This window comes from Manis javanica, chromosome 13, assembly GCF_040802235.1.
Source record: "Manis javanica isolate MJ-LG chromosome 13, MJ_LKY, whole genome shotgun sequence".
In the NCBI taxonomy this organism is placed as follows: domain Eukaryota; kingdom Metazoa; phylum Chordata; class Mammalia; order Pholidota; family Manidae; genus Manis; species Manis javanica.
This window is the reverse complement of record NC_133168.1, coordinates 100399906-100417384: the sequence shown is the minus strand read 5'-3', so window position 1 is coordinate 100417384 and position 17479 is coordinate 100399906. Positions and strand designations below refer to the sequence as shown.

Below are 17479 nucleotides of genomic sequence, written 5' to 3'. Positions count from 1 at the left end.
TGGCTTTCCTCTTGGCTAGCCTGGGGACTGGTGAAAACCGGGTAACTTTGTTACCAAACCACAAATGAAGGCAAAGATTGAGTCTTTTGCACGTGCACACAGCCAGGGAGTCGGCCCTGGGTCAGAACCGAACCCAAACTTCCTGATGTGAATGAACCGTCACAGCCAAACAGCCTCTGAACTGAGACCCACGGGGGCCTTGAGCCATTTGAGTCCCCAGGTGAAGAGAAGGGGTCCGCACTGGAAACTGGCGGCCTGGGTCTCTCAATCCCATGGGTGCCGCCCGTGCGGCCCACCTGCCCCGGGGCCTTCAGAATGGGGGCCCCCAGCTCAGCCTGGGTCTCGGCCGCGCGACCCCGTCGCCACCCGCTGTGGCGCGCGTTTCAGGGACTCGAAGCTGCTGGAAGGTTCTGGAAGGCTTGCTCAGGGCCGCGTGGTTCAACTGTAGGCTGCGGCGCGAGGCGGCGGGCACCCGCAGCAGCGCTGAGGGTGGCGGTGGGGTGGGCAGGGTCCACGGGGCAGCGGGGGGCAGCTCTGTGCTGATGGAGATGCCCTGCATCCTGATCAGCGGTAGGCACACGAGTGTGCACACGTGGTATTAAAGCACAGAAATCCCGGTGCGAGGCCAAAGCTGGTCACGGACCTGCGTGCAGGGAGCAGTGCAGAGGGAGCCAGTCCGCCGCTCGGCGCCCGGCGGTCAGTCGGTCAGTCAGTGCCTGTCCGCCCGCCCGTTGATAAGTCAGTATGTCAATCTGCGCCCGCCCGCCCGCGCCGAAGTCAATCCGTCAGTCAGTCTGCGCCCGCCCGCTCCGCGACTGCCTGTCAGTCACAATCGCGCCCTCCAGTCCTCCCGTCAGTCTGAGCCCTCCAGGGCGGAAGGGGCGGAGCCTCCGCGGGGGCGCGCTCGCCCATTGGTCAGAGGCGGGGCGGGGCTTGGCGGCGGCGCCGATTGGCCCGCCCCTGGCCCGCGGGAGCGGCGGCGGCGGCGGTGGCGGAGGCGGCGGAGGCGGTGAGCGTGGACTGGGTGGGCGAGCGGGTTGCTCGGCCGTTGGGCCGCCGGGGCCTCCTCGCTGGGCGCGGGGCCCTGCGCCGGGGAGGCCGGTCGCCCGGTCGCCCGGTGAGCCCTGCGGGCTGCGCCGCTCGCGTTGGCCCGGCCGGGGTCTGAGGCGGCGGGGCCGCGCCGGGCCTGGGGGGAGGGGCGCGCCCGGAAAGGCCCCGGGGGCGTTGGCCCGCCTTCCGCGGCGCGGGCCCCCTGCCGCCCCGCCCCGCCCCCCGTGGCCCTCGCCGCCTCGGCTGCGCGACCCCACTGCGCTGTGTGCAGCCCGCCTCCGTGCCCCGAACTTCCACCGCTGCCTCCCGAAGCCCGTCCTCCTCCGCTGCGGGAACCCCCTGCGGGCCGGCCCCACCTCTGCTGTGGGGGGGCAGCCTGTTCGCCGAACTTCCTCCGCTGCCCGCACCCCCTCTGCCCTGTGAACCCCCGACTCTGCTGCCCGCACCCCCTCGTCTGCCCTGTGAACCCCCTTCTCTGCTGCCCGAACCCCCTCCTCTGCCCTGTGAACCCCCTTCTCTGCTGCCCGAACCCCCTCCTCTGCCCTGTGAACCCCCTTCTCTGCTGCCCGCACCCCCTCTGCCCTGTGAACCCCCTTCCTCTGCTGCCCGAACCCCCTTCTCTGCTGCCCGAACCCCCTCCTCTGCCCTGTGAACCCCCTCTGCTGCCCGAACCCCCTCCTCTGCCCTGTGAACCCCCTTCTCTGCTGCCCGAACCCCCTCCTCTGCCCTGTGAACCCCCTTCTCTGCTGCCCGCACCCCCTCTGCCCTGTGAACCCCCTTCCTCTGCTGCCCGAACCCCCTTCTCTGCTGCCCGAACCCCCTCCTCTGCCCTGTGAACCCCCTCCTCTGCTGCCCGAACCCCCGACTCTGCTGCCCGAACCCCCTCCTCTGCCCTGTGAACCCCCTTCTCTGCTGCCCGAACCCCCTCCTCTGCCCTGTGAACCCCCTTCTCTGCTGCCCGAACCCCCTCCTCTGCCCTGTGAACCCCCTTCTCTGCTGCCCGAACCCCCTCTGCCCTGTGAACCCCCTTCTCTGCTGCCCGAACCCCCTCCTCTGCCCTGTGAACCCCCGACTCTGCTGCCCGCACCCCCTCCTCTGCCCTGTGAGCCCCCGACTCTGCTGCCCGAACCCCCTCCTCTGCTGCCTGACGCCCCCTGCACAGACAGCCCCCCACCTTCGTCTCGTCGGTCCGCAGCGGCAGAGTGTGCCCCATGGACGGGAGGAAGGCGCGCAGCCGTCCTGCCCTTCCAGGGACACGCAGCCCAGGGCCCCTGCTCCGGTCGGCTGTGGACGCCCCAGCGGGAGAGGGTTTTCAGCTTTGGTTTGAAACGCGCCTCTCCTGCCGAGGTTGGCGCAGGCCTTCAGCTCAGAGATGGTGTATTCAGGGCCCTTTTAAAGATAACGGAGACACAAGCCGGGGAGGGCTTCTGGCTGTATTTTATTTGTGGAAAAATGTCGGGCGCCTCCCTCAGAGCTGAGGCCGGCCGTTTCCTTCTGGTCCTGAGCATCTGGGTGTGAGATTCTGGAATTGAACCGCCTACCTGAGGATAAGCTCCGCTCACCTTTGCCCTTGAGCATCGCATGCAAGCAATTTTATGAACCAGTGTGCACATGTTGTTTCAGGGCACATCGAGGCAGACCTTCAAGAGCTCTGTGCCAAATCATTGCCGCTTGCCACATGAGTCTAGATCATGACGGATGCCGAGTATGTCCTCTGCCGATGGGAAAGCCGGTTATGGCCTGCAAAGGTGACAGCCATTGTCCCATAGTTTCAGGGATTACAAGTGACTTTCGGGTGACAAGTAAAATCTTTATCAGGAGATACCTAGGAGCTGCTTCAGAGAAATAGCTGAGCTTGAGATTTAGCTCCTCTATCTGTTGGCAAGGATTGTCTTTCCCCGTTTAATGGGGTTTTGGTCGAGTGCTTACAAGGTTATACTTGTGGGAGTATCTTTCTTTCCTCACTGAAAAAAAAGAAAAGTCAGCTGTAAAAAGGCATGTGGGGCCATAAGCCAGGGGAATATCTGGCAGGGAGCCCCGTGATAGTAAATAAGGGGAGTTTTCCCCGAGACTCCAGCAGCGCCATCAGGAGAACGCTGAGTGACAAGGCCAGATCCTTTGCTCCTTGACCAGGTCTGCCCCTGACCTGTGCCTCAGTGTCCCCAACTGCGAGACCGCAGGGCTTGGACGGGGCCTCCCTGAGGGAGCGCGGCTGCATACCGTAAACACCTGCGCCATTTGCATGTGTATGTTGCTGCTTTCTGTCAACTGTTGTGTCTCAATAAGGATTTTTTTCTTTTAAATGTAGGTTTTGGCCAGAACTGAGATGTCAACAAAAAATAAGAGGAAAAAGGAATTCCTTCTAACTGTTCAAATACTCTCCCTAGACAAAAAGTTAAGTGTTGTGTCTTTTTTAATGCTCTTATTTTCCAAATGGGATTTATGATGCTGTATCTCCCCCCAACCCCCTGGCACGCACACACAAGTGAAGTCTGCTGTTAAAAGGTATTATTAAGTCTTTAGTTATTTGAACTGATTAGTGCCCACAGTAACCTTAAGAGGGAAAAACAATGGATTTTATTTATGTTCAGTTTGGGAGTTGACGAGCACAAGGCATTCTGGGCCGATCTGCAGGGAGATCGGCACAAACACTGAATATAACTTAGACACAGGGTGTACCCCGTTGGGGTCTGGGCAGGGATAGTTCCTTCCCATGGATCTGTTTGTGTTTGTTTTCAGAAATTTGGGTAACAGCCCCATCAGTTGTGAAATACTCGGTTTCTGGACCTGTCCTTCTAATAATAAACCGTCACAGAGCGTTCAGAGGCACACATGGGATTGTGGGGCCGCACATGGCTCTCCTGCTCTGAGTCGCCCAGTGATGGGCAGCCATAAGCTCTCGTGGCGAGGTTAAAATGCCCAGATGGCATACGACTGTGGTGATGTTACGTCTAATGGAAGAATTCCCAGCTCTAAATAGAGAATAAACCCAAACCAGCTCCCGTGACAGGTTCCCCGGGTCCCAAGCTCACAGGTTCCTGCGGCTGGGAAGATAATTGAATACTGGAGATTTAAAAGGAAAGCACATCCTTTTAAACCAAAACACACCTGCTGGGCTGTAAACAGCTTTTACTGACATTATCAGCTACTCTGAAAAATCTAACAAAGGGTTATCTGTGCAATTGAAAGCAAGGTTTGCCTCTTAAAAGTCACAATTGAATTCATTTTTTACTCTTACATCCAGCCAACCTTTTCTGTCTTAAAAGAGAAAAGAGGGAAGGAAAAAAAAAACAAAAAACCCCATCGCAGTCACCAGGGTCCTTGCTGCCTGTAACCTCAGGCACATGAATTCCTAGTTGGCTGTGACTTTCAGTTTTAAGTGGAAGGCTGAGAAGGAAGAAAATGAATCTAAAGCTTTTGTCATCTAAAGAAAAACACGTTTGAAAATGTCTTCGCGGCCTTGGCTGTTGGCGGATAACAGCCGTTTCTGTCCCTGCAGAATCAAGGTGAAAAGTGCAGAAGCCCAGACCCTGGAGCAGTCTCACATCGAAGACATCGCCTCGTCCTTAGGTGAGAGCAGGGCACTGGGTGAGCACTAAGTCCTAACAAGTAGGAGGTGGCGTGGGCAAATGGAGGGGCTCGGCTCCCCGCGTCGGAACCGACCCTGTGCACCAGCTCTTCCCTGCACGCAAGGGAACGCACAGTCCCTGAGCTGAAGGAGAGGAAAACAGGTCTGCTTTCCAAACCTTTCCCGAATTTGCCCCAGGACCTATCCTGTTGTTGACTTCCAGGGTGGCCAGCAGCGAGCATGCAGGGCACAGAGGGGGTCTGCTTCTGTGAGGAGAGGGAAGGACCCTGCCTTTTTTTTTTTTTTTTAATTCCTCTATTAAGACTAAAACAGTTCTGATGCTGGTCTGGTGTCTGCCTGAGATGTGAGCAGCAGTGGGCTGTGTATGTAAAGTCCACGGCCGAGTCTGGGGCAGAAGGGTGTGCCTGTTCAGCCCAATGGGGAATCTGTGCCTTTCGCAGGTGACAGCTGAGCTGGGGGCACATGCTGCATGCATCTCCCTAGGAAACAGGGACTACATACTGCCCCTGTCTCTGTTCTGCAAACCGACATGTGAAGGTGTTTTTTTCTCTCTGCAAAGTGGAAGTGCGTGTGCCATATGCAAAAAAAAAACTCTGCCTGTCTCTTGAAAAGATTGTTCAGAATCCCGTCCAAAGGTGTTTACAAGCAAGGGTCTGTTTTCCTACATCTTTGGAAAAACAGCCATTGCTGAAAGCGAGACCCTCAGGCGGGGTCACCTGTCACCTCTCAGACAACCGTGGTTGTTCAGGTCCTGTTGGGGGTGCCAGTGATACTAAGCAGGGAAATGCTGTGCTGATGAGGCATTACACCCACTGAGTTGTGACACCGCACTCATCGTCTTGTTGGGATAAATGGTGCCCTGTCTGTGTGTCTGAATGAACGAATACAACTATTGCGGGGCCCGGAGGGGGACCTGGGCTGGACTCCCAAGCCTGTGATGCTGTCTCTGGAGTTTGAAAGGCCCTTGCAAAGAAGTGTGGAAAACACTGGCCCATGGAGGCTGCTTTCTGTCAGCTGCCCCCACCCTGCCCCACCCCGAACACGTTGCCAGCAGAGTTCATTATTTGTGGGCATGAGTTTTTACTGACCCTGATCGAATTTGAAATTGTAATGCCGAGAGAGGATTTGCCAAATGTCTGAATGCGTCCTGTTGGCGGTATTGTTCTGTAACCTGAGAGAATTCATCTCTGTAACCCAGTCGTGTTAGAGGTCAGCCAGTTTGCTTTTAAAAAAACTGGAGCCCCTGAGCCCAGAAGGAGCAGCTGTTCTGCAGCCTTGTCCCCTGTGGGGAGGATGTAGGTGAGAGGTGTTAGTCCTCCCCGCAGGTACGGAAGCTAGCGATCAAAAGTAGACCAGTGAGCGTGGCGCTTGTGGAGGGAGGCTCCACAACAGGGCCCGGGAGTCTGGGTGTCACCAGGCTTTCTTTGTTTCCTGGCTGTGCAGGCTCACAGAACCAGGTTCCCGCTGAACCCCTGGAGGAGCTGGTCTACAGACGGTCGCTTCGCGTGGGTCTAGATGTTCTGAACAGCAGCAACGGGCCATGTCAAGAAAGCTCGTCATGGGAAGGAAGAACTGCCCTGTCTCCACGAGAGAAGCCCACGGAGTGGGCCTCTTCCGGCCCCTGTGACCCCAGTGCTTCACCTCCTTCCCCCCGAGCTGTGTATGACGGAGCCGAGGGGAAGGCACGTGCACACCAAAGGCTGTGGGGGTCACCCACTTGTGTAAAAGGCCCCACGTGCGAAGCAGACCAGCATCAGGGGCTCTGGAAGAGTGAAGGTCCACGAGGCCTGGTGGTCTCATCTGCTGGGGGTCCTCAAGACGGCCGGGGGTCAAAGACACACCGCAAAAGTCGGACAACCCCCAGCAAAGGGGAAAGAGTTTCGGCCCAGGAGCCGCATGCATGCCAGAATGCACCTTCGTCTTCAGAGGGAGGCCGCAGGGGAGCAGACGAGGAGGAGGCCAGCGGTCCGGCCTCCCCCAGCTCACCTTCCAAAGTCAGGGAGGGGGGCATGTGGGCCAGAGGGCCAGACCCAGGGCAGCCTGCGGGCAGCCCCACCGTGCTCCCGGCCCCCAGGCACCTGGCCTGCCCCGACACCCAAGGCCGCCCTGCCAAGCGGCGGTGCCCAGACGGCAGCCAGAGGCCTCCCACCGAGCCGGAGCCAGGGGCAGCGCCATCCCCCAAGCGGGGGCCCAGGCGACTCACGACTCTGAAACCTGGCCTGCCCACCCTGCGCGTGCCCGCAGAGGAGACGAGCCGTCGTGCCGGGGAGGAAGGTAAAGGACCGCCGGCTGAGGGATGGTGTGGTGCCGGGAGAGGGTGGCCGTCTGGTGCCCGGGCCAGGCCCCGGGCCAGGCCCTTGTGTGTTCGCAGCCACATTTTAATGAGATCGTCACCAGAATAGATGCAGAGCAGAGATTCCCTGATTCCTTTTTGTCGCCTCCCAGCTGGGCTGTGACGACTCCCACTGCTCCCGAGTATTTGTGTCTTTGTCTGTGCTCTGCACTGGAGAGAGGGAAGGGGGACAGGGGGCCTGTGACGGGGTGGCGGGGCGTGGCTGGAGAGGCAGGACCGGAGAGCGTGGCCGTGGCCACGCTGCGTCTGCGCCCCGGGGACCAGAGCGGTCAGCACCGCCATCAGATTGGCAGGAGTCTCCCGAGGGAGGGAGCCCCCGGGCCCTGCTCTTCAGGAATGCCTGCACGGCTGTGCCTCTGGGAGGCCTGCAGTCAGGCGCCGTGGTGTGTCCATCTTAGCATCGCAGCGTCCCACTTGTTTCCGAAATGCTGATTCAGAAATGCTCGTTTCTGCGCGGCAAGGAGCCCGGAGGTCTGGCCACGCTTGCTATGTAGGCTTCGGCCTTTATTGTGAGGCCACGTCCCAGTGTGTTGGAAGGCTGCAGAGAGCCGACCCGCCTTCCCAGCCACTTCCTCATCAGAAAGTGGCCGCAGCTGCCCTGCCTGCCACCCTGCCCGCTGCCCGTGTGCCGCTGAGGGCTTCCACGCGGGATCAGCTCCACAAAGGGAGCCACCACAGGGCCCAGGCACCTCCCCGCAGCCGAGAGCTGCACTCCTGCTTGCCCTAGTTCATGCCTCGAAAGCCGGTCCCCCCTCTGCGCTCTCCCACGATCTCCTTTTACGTGTGCTCTGGGCGGCGTGCCCCCTCCCGAATCCTGCCATGCAAGTAAGCGTAACGCGGGAGCTTTTTGCAGCGATGCTCGTGTATCAGGAAATGTTTCTCGGGGGTGAGTCACCAAGATAACGGCGGTGAGGGTCTGACCTGACATCTTCGGCAGGCCGTCCGCATTCTGAAGAGTCCGTGGAGTTCGGGTCCGTTGATTCTATCTTGGAGGAAGATGAGGAAGACGAGGAGCCGCCCAGAATCCTCCTGTACCCCGGTGAGACGGGAGGAGTAGCCCCAGCTGCGTCTGGTGGTGGATCCGGGGTGTGTCGCCAGCACTCCCGCAAGGCCTGTTGCCATTTCGTTTTCCTCCCGCCGAGCCGAGACCTTGAGTGCCAGGTGTTTGGTCCTTGTCTCAAGGATGGGGACACAAAGGGAAGGACCCCCAGGGAGAGGGCTGGCCCGGCCTGTGAGCACTCCGTTCCCTTCATCAGCACCCTGGCCCCTCATGGGTCAGCCCAGCCCTGGTCCTAGAGGGGTGCTGCAGCCTTGGGGGCCTCTGGGTGGGTGTGGTGTCTGTCCAGGCGCGATCTCCGGCTGCGGGAGCAGCGCCCCGGCACCCCCAGGGCTGCGTGCGTGCCTCGAGCCCACCTAGGAGGGGTCACGCACCTCCCCAGCTCATTCAGGACCACCTTCAGCGTGGAGTCATCGTTAACTATCTCACCATAGTCTAGTTGGGTTTTAATTTAGTTTTTTTTATTTTGAAATAGTTACGGATTCCCAAGACATTGCAGACATAGCACACGGAAGTCTGGGGGCCAGGAAGCCGACCGGTGTGCCCGAGCTCTGTGGGCACACCCACTCCCATGGTTCTTTGCTTCCCAGCCCATGTGCCACCACATCGGCACATTTGCACAGGCCTGTCCTCCCCTGTTCTTAACCTACGATGAGTCGGGCAGTTTTGACACCGTTACGTGGTGTCAAAGTTAGTGGCACCTACTCACTGCTTACGGGACTGGTGGGTGACCCCTTGCAGAGCCCTGCCCTCGCCTGTCCCACCCCTGGGGCTACAGTGCCCGTGTGTGTGCTTATGGGAAATACTGGCGCATCAGCCCCCCTGCTCAGGGCTCACCAGGCCCCAGATGGGGCCGCACACCTTCTTCCAAGCGGGTGCCTCCTTCGCTGCCAGCTGGGGGTCCGGTCACCCCACGGCGTTTGCGTTTGTCCTTCCCCTTTGGTCTTGTCTCCCGGCGGCCTGACCTCTGCCTGGTGGCTCCCTGGCTGGCCCTTGACACGGCTGCGGCCCATTTGTGCTCACGGGGCTCTGACGTCCCTCTTGCGCGGGTCTGTGGGTGGGTTATGACCCCCCACGAGTCGGCTGCAGGCCCTTCTCCAGGCGGCCTCCCCACTCGGCCCTGAGGTTTCATCTTTAGACCTTTAAATTGTCAGGTGGTCGGACATGGCAGCTTCCCCCACACAGGGTGGCTTAGCCTGGGTCCAGAACGGCCTCTGCGAGTTTGTAGCTGGCTTTTTGTCATTTATTTGCTCATTCTGGAGGCTTTTTCTTCTGCCTTCTGGTTGAAAACATAGTTGTGTTCACAGATAGTTCTCCAGCTACCTGACAGTTACTCAGTTCTTTGTTTCCCTTTTAAGACTGCAGCTTCTCAGACGGTGAGCCACGTAGAAAACCGGTTCTCATGTTGGTATCTCTGTCATGTGCCCGTCTCCCTCCTGTTTTCGTGCCACATGCTTCCTTAAAAATGATTTATTCTGGATTGATTTGAGATTTACAGATAAGTTGCAGAGATGATACAGGACCCCCCCACACCAGCTCGGCCTCGCTTTCACCCCTGATGGGACTGTGGCATGCTGCCCTGGAAGCTGGCCGCACGCCCTGCTTGTGACCGTTTCCCGTGCCCACGGCCAGCTCTTAGGCTTCAGCGGGCATCACAAACCCATCTTCCCTATCCTGGTGTTCCTGACGCCAGGTTCCAACTGTCCTGAGAGCCGTGTGTGCTCAGGCTGCCTGCGTTTGGCACCTGATGATGGTCCTGACCTGTCTGTTCTGTTTCTCTAATTCTAGAACCGCGTTCCTTTGAGGTCGGAATGCTGGTCTGGCTCAAGCACCAGAAATACCCCTTCTGGCCAGCCGTGGTAAGAGCAGCAGCCCTCCCACCCCGGGCAGCCGGCAGCCGCGCCTTCTACCCTCCCCTTTCGGGCGGCTGAGGAGGATGGCCCAGGAGCAGGGTGTCCTGTGGGGACACATTCGCCCAGTCGGGGAGTCCAGTCCTTTTGTCCCTGTGAGGAGGGTTCCCGGGCAGCTGGTCGCCCAGCAGGTGCAGAGAACCGCCCAGGAAACCGCCTGCAGTTTGCTCATCTTGAACATTGTGGGCGTCAGGCCTGCCCACCTGCTGGAGCTCCTTAATGTGTCAGCGTTTAGGGTGGCTAGGGCTCAGCTGTGCATGTAAAGGCCGGTGTTTGAGTCCTGTCCACGCCTCCTACATGGTGCGTGAGCTCCGGTGCAGCTAAACCCTGGGCTCGGCTTCTCTCCTGGACGGGCAGCTGGCCGGTGTGCTTTCTGGGCAGAGGCCCCTTCCTGTTCCCTTATCCTCCGGCAGGCGGGGTTCTGGGACCTGGTGCTCCGCTAGTCAGAGACAGTGGTGCGCGGGGGCCTGCACTGGGGCAGTGATGCTGGCGCCCTCACGGGTCTGCCCACGGAGTCGGCAGAGCCTCCGTGTGTGGGATCGACCGTCCCAGTGGCTCTGGGGTAGCCCTCTGCACAGCACTTCCCTGGGGGTCATGAGGCAGGGACAGAGGCCCAGGGACAGGGTCTGGCTCAGCTGTCGGGGCTGTTTGTCCAGTCCCCTCAGCTCCCCTTGGCACGGCCTTCCATTTGGCGCCCACACCCCCTGGCCCCTCGGCCCAGCCCCCTCCTCCCCTTCCCCGGGTTAATGGGTCATGAGGACAGACTGCGCAGAGGTGGCCGGCCCAGACGGGAGGAACCCCACCTGGGTCTGCCCGGCGGCAACTCCACCCGGGTGGTCTCTGAGCATCAGATGGTGTCCGCTTCGCCTGGGTTGCCCTGAGTTGGTGGTGCTTGGCGTCACCCATGCAGGCATTTGCGGTCCCGTGCAGCAGGACAGTGTCAGGAAGATGTGTCGGTGCGCGGCTGCCCCTGGGCTCTCCACACTGTGTTTTTCTGGGTTTGCTGGCAGGTCAAGAGTGTCAGGCGCCGGGACAGGAAAGCAAGCGTTTTGTTCATCGAGGGACACATGGACCCGAAGGGCCGGGGGTGAGCCTGCTCACTGCGTCTGCCCTGGGGAACGCCTCCTGTGGGGCTGGGGGCCTGGGAGGGTGGGGTCGGGGTGCAGACCAGGGACACGCTGCCTGGACGCGCACGCACCGGGATGTGCCGGCCGCAGAACAGGAGGCGAATGCCTGACCCTTGTCACGTGGGTGTGGGACCCCCCCCCCTCGTGGGGACCTTCCTCAGACAGTTGGGGTGGGCAGCTGCTGCACGAACAAATGGCAGGCCCCCCCCAAGCACTCCCCGAGGGGGGCACCCCGGGCCCACGCTGCCCTGACTCCTGCCTCTTTGCCTCAAGCATCACCGTGTCTCTCCGGAGGCTGAAGCACTTCGACTGTAAGGAGAAGCAGGCGCTCCTGGTAGGTGGGTCGCCGGTGCTGTCCCGGGGATGAGGCGGGGGGTTCTCCCTCAGGCTCCTTCGCACAGCCCCGAATCCCAGCTTGTGTGCGGGCGATGGGGGAGAGGCCAGGCTTCTGCGGCCCGGCTCCACCATTGGGCCGATCTCACAGCCGCCCTGCAAGGTAGCCAGACGTGTCTCCATTGCAGGGGTGAGGAAACGAGGCCGAGCGTGGGGGGGCAGCTTGCCTGGGCACGAGGCTCGCTCCTTCCAGGGCTGTTGTTCTCAGGTTGCCCGTGGAGCGGGCACTGCAGACCCCGGGCCCCTCGGAGTGCTGCCACGTGTGCTGTGAGCCAGAGCCTGGCACGGCTGTGGCCGTGGCCCCAAGTCCCGACTTCTCTGCTTGGCGGTAGCTGGGTCCCTTCGGTCCTGTCACCATCTCTTTACATCAGTGCTATGGGGGGCTGTTCGTTCTGCTCTGAAGTAGGGCGGGCTCTGTGCCACCTTCCTGGGAGCAGACCTGGGCTGGGTGGGCCGGGCCTGTGCCTTCCACAGCCGGGGTCACAGTGCAGCGAGCTGATTCCGTAGCTGTGGCGTCAGGAGTGGGAGGCCTCGGGAACCTCCTGCCTGCAGGCTGGCTTCAGGTGCGGGTGGGTGTTTGGAAGGTGGGCTCCCATGCCGGACCCTTAGGCTCTGCCTGCCTGTCCCCAGCGTGTCCAACCCCGGCATGAGCCTGGTGCCCTGCCTGTCCCCTGCTGCATCGGCCCCTGTGAGGCTGCGCGACGTGCTTCCCATGCTCCCTGGGGAGCGGCCTGCGAGCACATGCGGCTGATCGTCTGGCCCTGTTCCCACTTTTGGGGATTGGATCGCTTTCCCAAAATGCCGGGGGGTGGGTGGAGGGGAGGGCACGAGTCTTGCTTTGAGACCCAAGTGCCTCGAGCACGAGAAGATGCCCCATCATAGGGAACCCAGCTTACAAGGGGGTGGTGTGTGGGGATGCCCAGGGGCTGTCCTGTGCCTGCCACCCCTGCTTCCGGGGAAGAGGCCTGGCCGAGGGCAGGAGCCCAAGAGGGGTTCATCAGCCAGCCAGGGTCGCTCTGTGGTGTTCCCCTCAGTTTGAGGACCACCAGGCCTGGGTGGGTCCTGCAGCTGTGGCCCAGTGTCCCTCCCTGCGGGGGCAGCGCTTCCTCTCAGCTGCCCCGGCCCCCTCAGTGACGGGCACAAGGGCGTCTCAGTAGGGTTTGCTGCAGCCACTCTGAAGTCTCCACCTGCAGTGGTGGCCCAATAGTGGCGTTTTCCACCTGCTCTGCTTAGGTTCTGCTGTTCTGGGCAGCCCCAGCCCCAGATCTGGCATGACATGTCCTTCCTGTCTGGCCTTGGGAGCCCTGCACTGTGGTGGCTGCTGGGTCCCTCATGGACAGGAGACCTGAGGTCTCAGAGATGAGGTCAGAGGAGCTCTGTGCCTCCTGCAAATGCCTGCCTCTGGGTCTTGTTGCAGAAGGAGGCCAAGGAGGGCTTTGACCAGGCCATTGGCTGGTGCGTCTCCCTGATCACTGACTACAGGGTCCGGCTCGGTACGTGGGGCCTGTGCACCTTCGGACAGCAGGGTCAGAGGGGGCGGCAGTGCAGGCCCCCTGGGAGGACTGCCTGGGTGGTGAGGGTTTATGGGAGCAGCCCACTGGGGCCAAGATGCAAGGTCAGGCCGTCTGGACCCTGTGGCCCCGGCGGGTTTCTAGAGGGTCTGTGACATGCGGCGGGCTTTCCCCTCCTCCACAGGCTGTGGTTCTTTCTCCGGCTCCTTCCTGGAATACTACGCGGCTGATATAAGTAAGTCCCCCAGCTCCTCTGTGAAGGTGTGCTGTTCCACAGCCGCGATGTTCTGTGGGGGGCGCTCTGGAGGGCTGGTGTCCAGGAGGAGGCCCTGCCACGTCCTGAGCCCAGTCCTGCATGCCAAGAGCAGTCCAGGACCACACAGGTCGTCCGGGTGCCCATGGGGAGGGCGCCCCGGTCTCTGGGGCATGTGGAGGCGGCACTTTCTGCCCGCCCTCCCCGTCGCTTGCCGCCCTCAGGTAACTGGCAGGCATGCCGAGCCCCAGGCTTTCTGGCTGATACAGTGCGGCGGATGGCCGGGCGTCCTCAGGAGGGCAGGGCCGGGCCGAGGGGTGAGGGATCCTGACAGACGAGGAGCCTTTGGGGAACGTGGGTCTCTGCGTGGGGGGCTTGCCTCGGGCCTCTCCCCACAGTCACCAGTCTGTGCGGTTGCCCAGGGCTGCCCGGTTCATGAAGGGAGGCGGCAGGGACCTGCCAGCGGCCTTCTCACAGACGCACCTTTCTGCAGGCTATCCCGTCCGCAAGTCCATCCAGCAGGACGTCCTAGGGACCAGGTTCCCTCAGCTGAGCGCGGGGGGCCTCCGGGAGCCCGTGGCGGGAGTCCCCCAGGGCAGGAGACGGCCCCGCAGGAAAGTCCTCCCCGACCGGTCCCGGGCCGCCCGGGACCGGGCCAACCAGAAGCTGGTGGAGTACATCGTGAAGGCCCGGGGCGCGGAGCGCCACCTGCAGGCCATCTTGAAGAACAGGAAGCCGTCGAGGTGGCTGAAGATGTTCCTGAATTCAGGCCAGTACGTGACCTGCGTGGAGACGTACCTGGAGGACGAGGAGCAGCTGGACCTGGTGGTGCAGTACTTGCAAAGGGTGTACCAGGAGGCGGGCAGCAGGGCCCCGGTGGGCGTCAGCAGCGACCGGATCCGGTTCATCCTCGACGTCCTTCTGCCTGAAGTGAGTGGGCTTCAGCAGAGGCCGTTGTGCGAGTTAGGGGGCCTGTGGTGTGGGGGGCCTGCCATTCCGTCTCTGCCTTTAGTGACCGGCACTCGTGTCTTTAGTCCAAGAGAAAATGTTACTGATTGAATCCAGAAACTTCATTACAGGCAGAGATAGGCGGGATTCTGTAGAGTTTGGTGACCCCTGACCTGGGAGTGTGCCAGCTGACAGTGCACTGGCCCCCACTGCCCTCTTGCAGGCTATCATCTGTGCTATTTCTGCAGTTGATGCAGTGGATTATAAGACTGCTGAGGAGAAGTACATCCGAGGACCTTCGCTCGGCTACCGGTAGGCGCCCAGAACTCAGTTCCCACCCATTTCCCACTTTGTCTTCAAAGGCGTGTTTCTGACCATGCGTCACTCAAGGCCACTCTTCCTGACACTTTAACCAGATGCCTGGTGGGTAAATGAATCACGTCAAGTTGGAAATACACGTTGGCACTTGGCCAGGGGATGGCCAGATGGACCGAGCGAGGCCAGCAGAGGCCGCGGGTGGGCGGCAGGTCCAGGGCCCGCCTCGAGGCCTGCAGGAGACCGGCCAGCGCGGCCCGCGGGTGCGTGCTGGGGGCCGCCAGGTCTGCTCCCCCTTCACAGGGGGCTGATGTTCGCCCCCCGAACCTTCTCCCTTTGCCCCAATGTCATGGCTGTCGGAATAATGCAGTGAGATCAGGCTACCGCCCCGGCCATCCCTGGCTGGTGAGAAGCGTGCTGTGATCGAGATGTCTGTCTCCACTGGTGTGGGTAGCCACCCTTGGATTTTTGGCCCCCAGAGCCCCTAATCCTGTCTCTGGGCTGGCTGCCAGCCTCGGGGGCAGGCGGGCCGCGTGGCTGTGACAGGCGGAGGACTCAACTAGCGTCTCAGGCCGGGCTCTCCGCCCAGGGCCAGCCGGACCCATCACGGGACGCTCGGTGAAGACTCAGGGCCTGCAGAGGCCCCACGCCCTCCTGAGCAGGGCCCCCTTGTGCTCCAGGGCGGCTGGGCCGCTGGTGGTCAGGCCTCCGTGCACAGGGAGGCCTGCAGGACTGTCCATATAAGAAGAGACGCGGCTCCATTTGCAGCATTCCGACTCAGCTGAATTGATAGGGCCTTTGGAGACAGAAACTTGGCATCCCTGTTGCTGGATCTCCACAGTCTGTCTCGCCTGTTGCCCCTCATGCATAAACAACCTCCTCCTGGGAGAGCGGTTGGTGCTGGCACATACCCACCGTGGCCCGCGTTTTCCTGCCCCTCGGCCGAGGAGCTGCCACTCTGCCGTAGTGTCTGTCTGTCCGCCTTCCTGTTCTTCCTTCTGTGAGGCTGCTATCAGGGTGCCTGGGGTCAGGGTGCACCGAGTTCTTCAGCCTCTGCCTGCTGTAAACATCTCCAGCCACTGTGCTGAATTAGGTGCATGCACGGGCTGCTGTTCCGCCCCCTCGGGGACCTGGCCTGAGCAGCAGGACCCGGGGGCGGAGGCCGCTTGCCGTGGGCCCCAGTTCCTGTTGCATGGTTGTCCCTCCCAGGATCCGCCCTCCCTGATGTTGGGTGTCCTTGGTTCATGCTGCCTGCTGACACCTCGTCTTGTCCTTACGTTTAAGGAGTTGGCACAACCCTGGCTTTATGCGACCTGGGCATCTCGTGGTGCCAGTGAGCCATTTCCCCAGGCCTTCTGAAGGGGACTCCTGCGTCTCCCCTGGAATCGCCGCACCCTGGCCTGGCCCGCCTCCAGCGTTCTGCTGAGCAGAACTGCTGTTGCTTGTTCTCTCTGTCCTGCGAGCAGTGGCCAGCCAAGCAAGGGTTAATGCAGTTTTTCTTACCTGGGTCCCTTTAGTGGACAGTTTGCTACATCGTATTCCTTTAAAACTTGCCATCTCAAGTACACGGCTCAGCGGCTGTGCAGTGCCCCCACCATCACCCCAGAACTTCCCGTCTGCCCAAGTGGAAGCTCTGTCCCCGTGAAACAGCAACGTCTGTGTTCCGTGCCCTTTAAAGCATGGTCAGTTACTAAAACGGCAATGTCTCCATTTGTTTTCCAAAGGGAAAAAGAAATATTTGACAACCAGCTCCTGGAAGAAAGGGGTCAGCGCTGCTGAGGCTGGTGGAGGCACGCGGCAGACGGCGAGCCAGTGAGCGCTGCCTGGGAGGTGGGCTTGCCTCCGAGCCGCCTGCGGGTTCTCTTTTCCGGTTCTTCCTGGAAGCTACAGTTGCTGCTGGGAGGTTTTAGAAAGGATAAAGATGAATAGTATTTTGCTTTATATCATTACAGCGACTGATTTAACATAAGGTACATGTTTGTTTTTTACGTTAAAAAGCATTGTATCCAGTATTAAACAGGAGTTTTAAAGCGAGTGTGACCTGCACGCGGGACTCCAGAAACCTCCGTGTCTTTTGCCTGCCCTCCTCTGCGTGGGCTGCCCCAGGCGGCTCCCGGATCGCTGGTGAGGGGGGCGGGGAGGCTCTGCACACGGTGGCTGCGTCTGTCCCTGAGCTGAGCGCCATCACTGCCAGCCTGCCAGTGGCTGCGACTATCCTGGGCGTGATGCTCCTGCCCTGGCATAGCCAGGCCCGTGTGCGCGGCTGAGGTCGCAGTGTGGGGAACGCAAGAGTCCATCACAGGCCGAAGCCCTGGGCCAGCGAGTTACTCTGAGCTGAAGGAGGTCGGATACGGGAGTAAACGCTGGCAGTGACTCAAGACCCTGGCTGGATCGGCGCCCCCCGCCAGAATGACTGCCCTGTCCCCGCAGCAGCCTGCAGGGCGAGCGGGAGGGTGTGTGCTCCAGGGCCGCCGGCCACCCCTGTCTTGGCCGAGTGGGACATACAGACGTGGCCCTGCCGATCCGCCTCTGCCCTCTCAGGAGGGAAACGGTCGTCATTGGCCAGGAAGGCTCGTGATGCTGGCTGCCTGGCCCTGTGCCGGCAGGTCATGCTTCCCGATGGGCCGGCCCAAGGAGGACAGACCCCGGGCACAAAGTGGTCCCCACCCCCTTCCAGGGAAATGTGTGCAGCCCACCAGTGGGGGTTCCCTACAAGAGCACCTCCGGCTGCCGACTCACATGCCCTCAGCTGCTCTTCCCCGGGTCCCGGGCTCCGACCCTGAATGAACTGTTCAGACGCGAATGAAATGCCGTCTGGGAGCAGCCCTTGCTCCTCAGGCCTCACCCATTGCCCGCCTGCCACCTGGTCTGATGCAGGGCGGAGTCCACGTCAGCCCCAGCTGAGCAGATGCCTGCCAGTCACGCCGGCTGCCCACCTGTGTGCCCGCCTGACTGTGTGCCACCCTCCCTGCT

At 61.0% G+C, this 17479-nt stretch overlaps 1 protein-coding gene across 5 annotated transcripts; it reads left to right on the top strand.

Moving 5' to 3' along the window:
• The first annotated feature begins 930 nt into the window (after positions 1-930).
• PWWP3A (PWWP domain containing 3A, DNA repair factor) lies at positions 931-16552 on the top strand. Of its 5 annotated transcripts, none has more exons than XM_037018375.2 (14): positions 931-1009; positions 2674-2798; positions 3359-3444; positions 4550-4620; positions 6083-6913; positions 7930-8031; positions 9838-9908; positions 10970-11046; positions 11360-11420; positions 12897-12972; positions 13175-13225; positions 13737-14173; positions 14440-14503; positions 16231-16552. In XM_037018375.2, the coding sequence occupies exons 2-14, from the start codon at positions 2742-2744 to the stop codon at positions 16320-16322; spliced, it is 2076 nt and encodes a 691-aa protein (XP_036874270.2). In that variant the 5' UTR covers positions 931-1009; positions 2674-2741; the 3' UTR covers positions 16323-16552. The 5 variants fall into 5 exon arrangements, with proteins under 5 accessions (XP_036874270.2, XP_036874271.2, XP_036874267.2 ...); XM_037018376.2 differs by having other exon boundaries at positions 14415-14503; XM_037018372.2 differs by having other exon boundaries at positions 4532-4620.
• Positions 16553-17479: the final 927 nt, after the last annotated feature.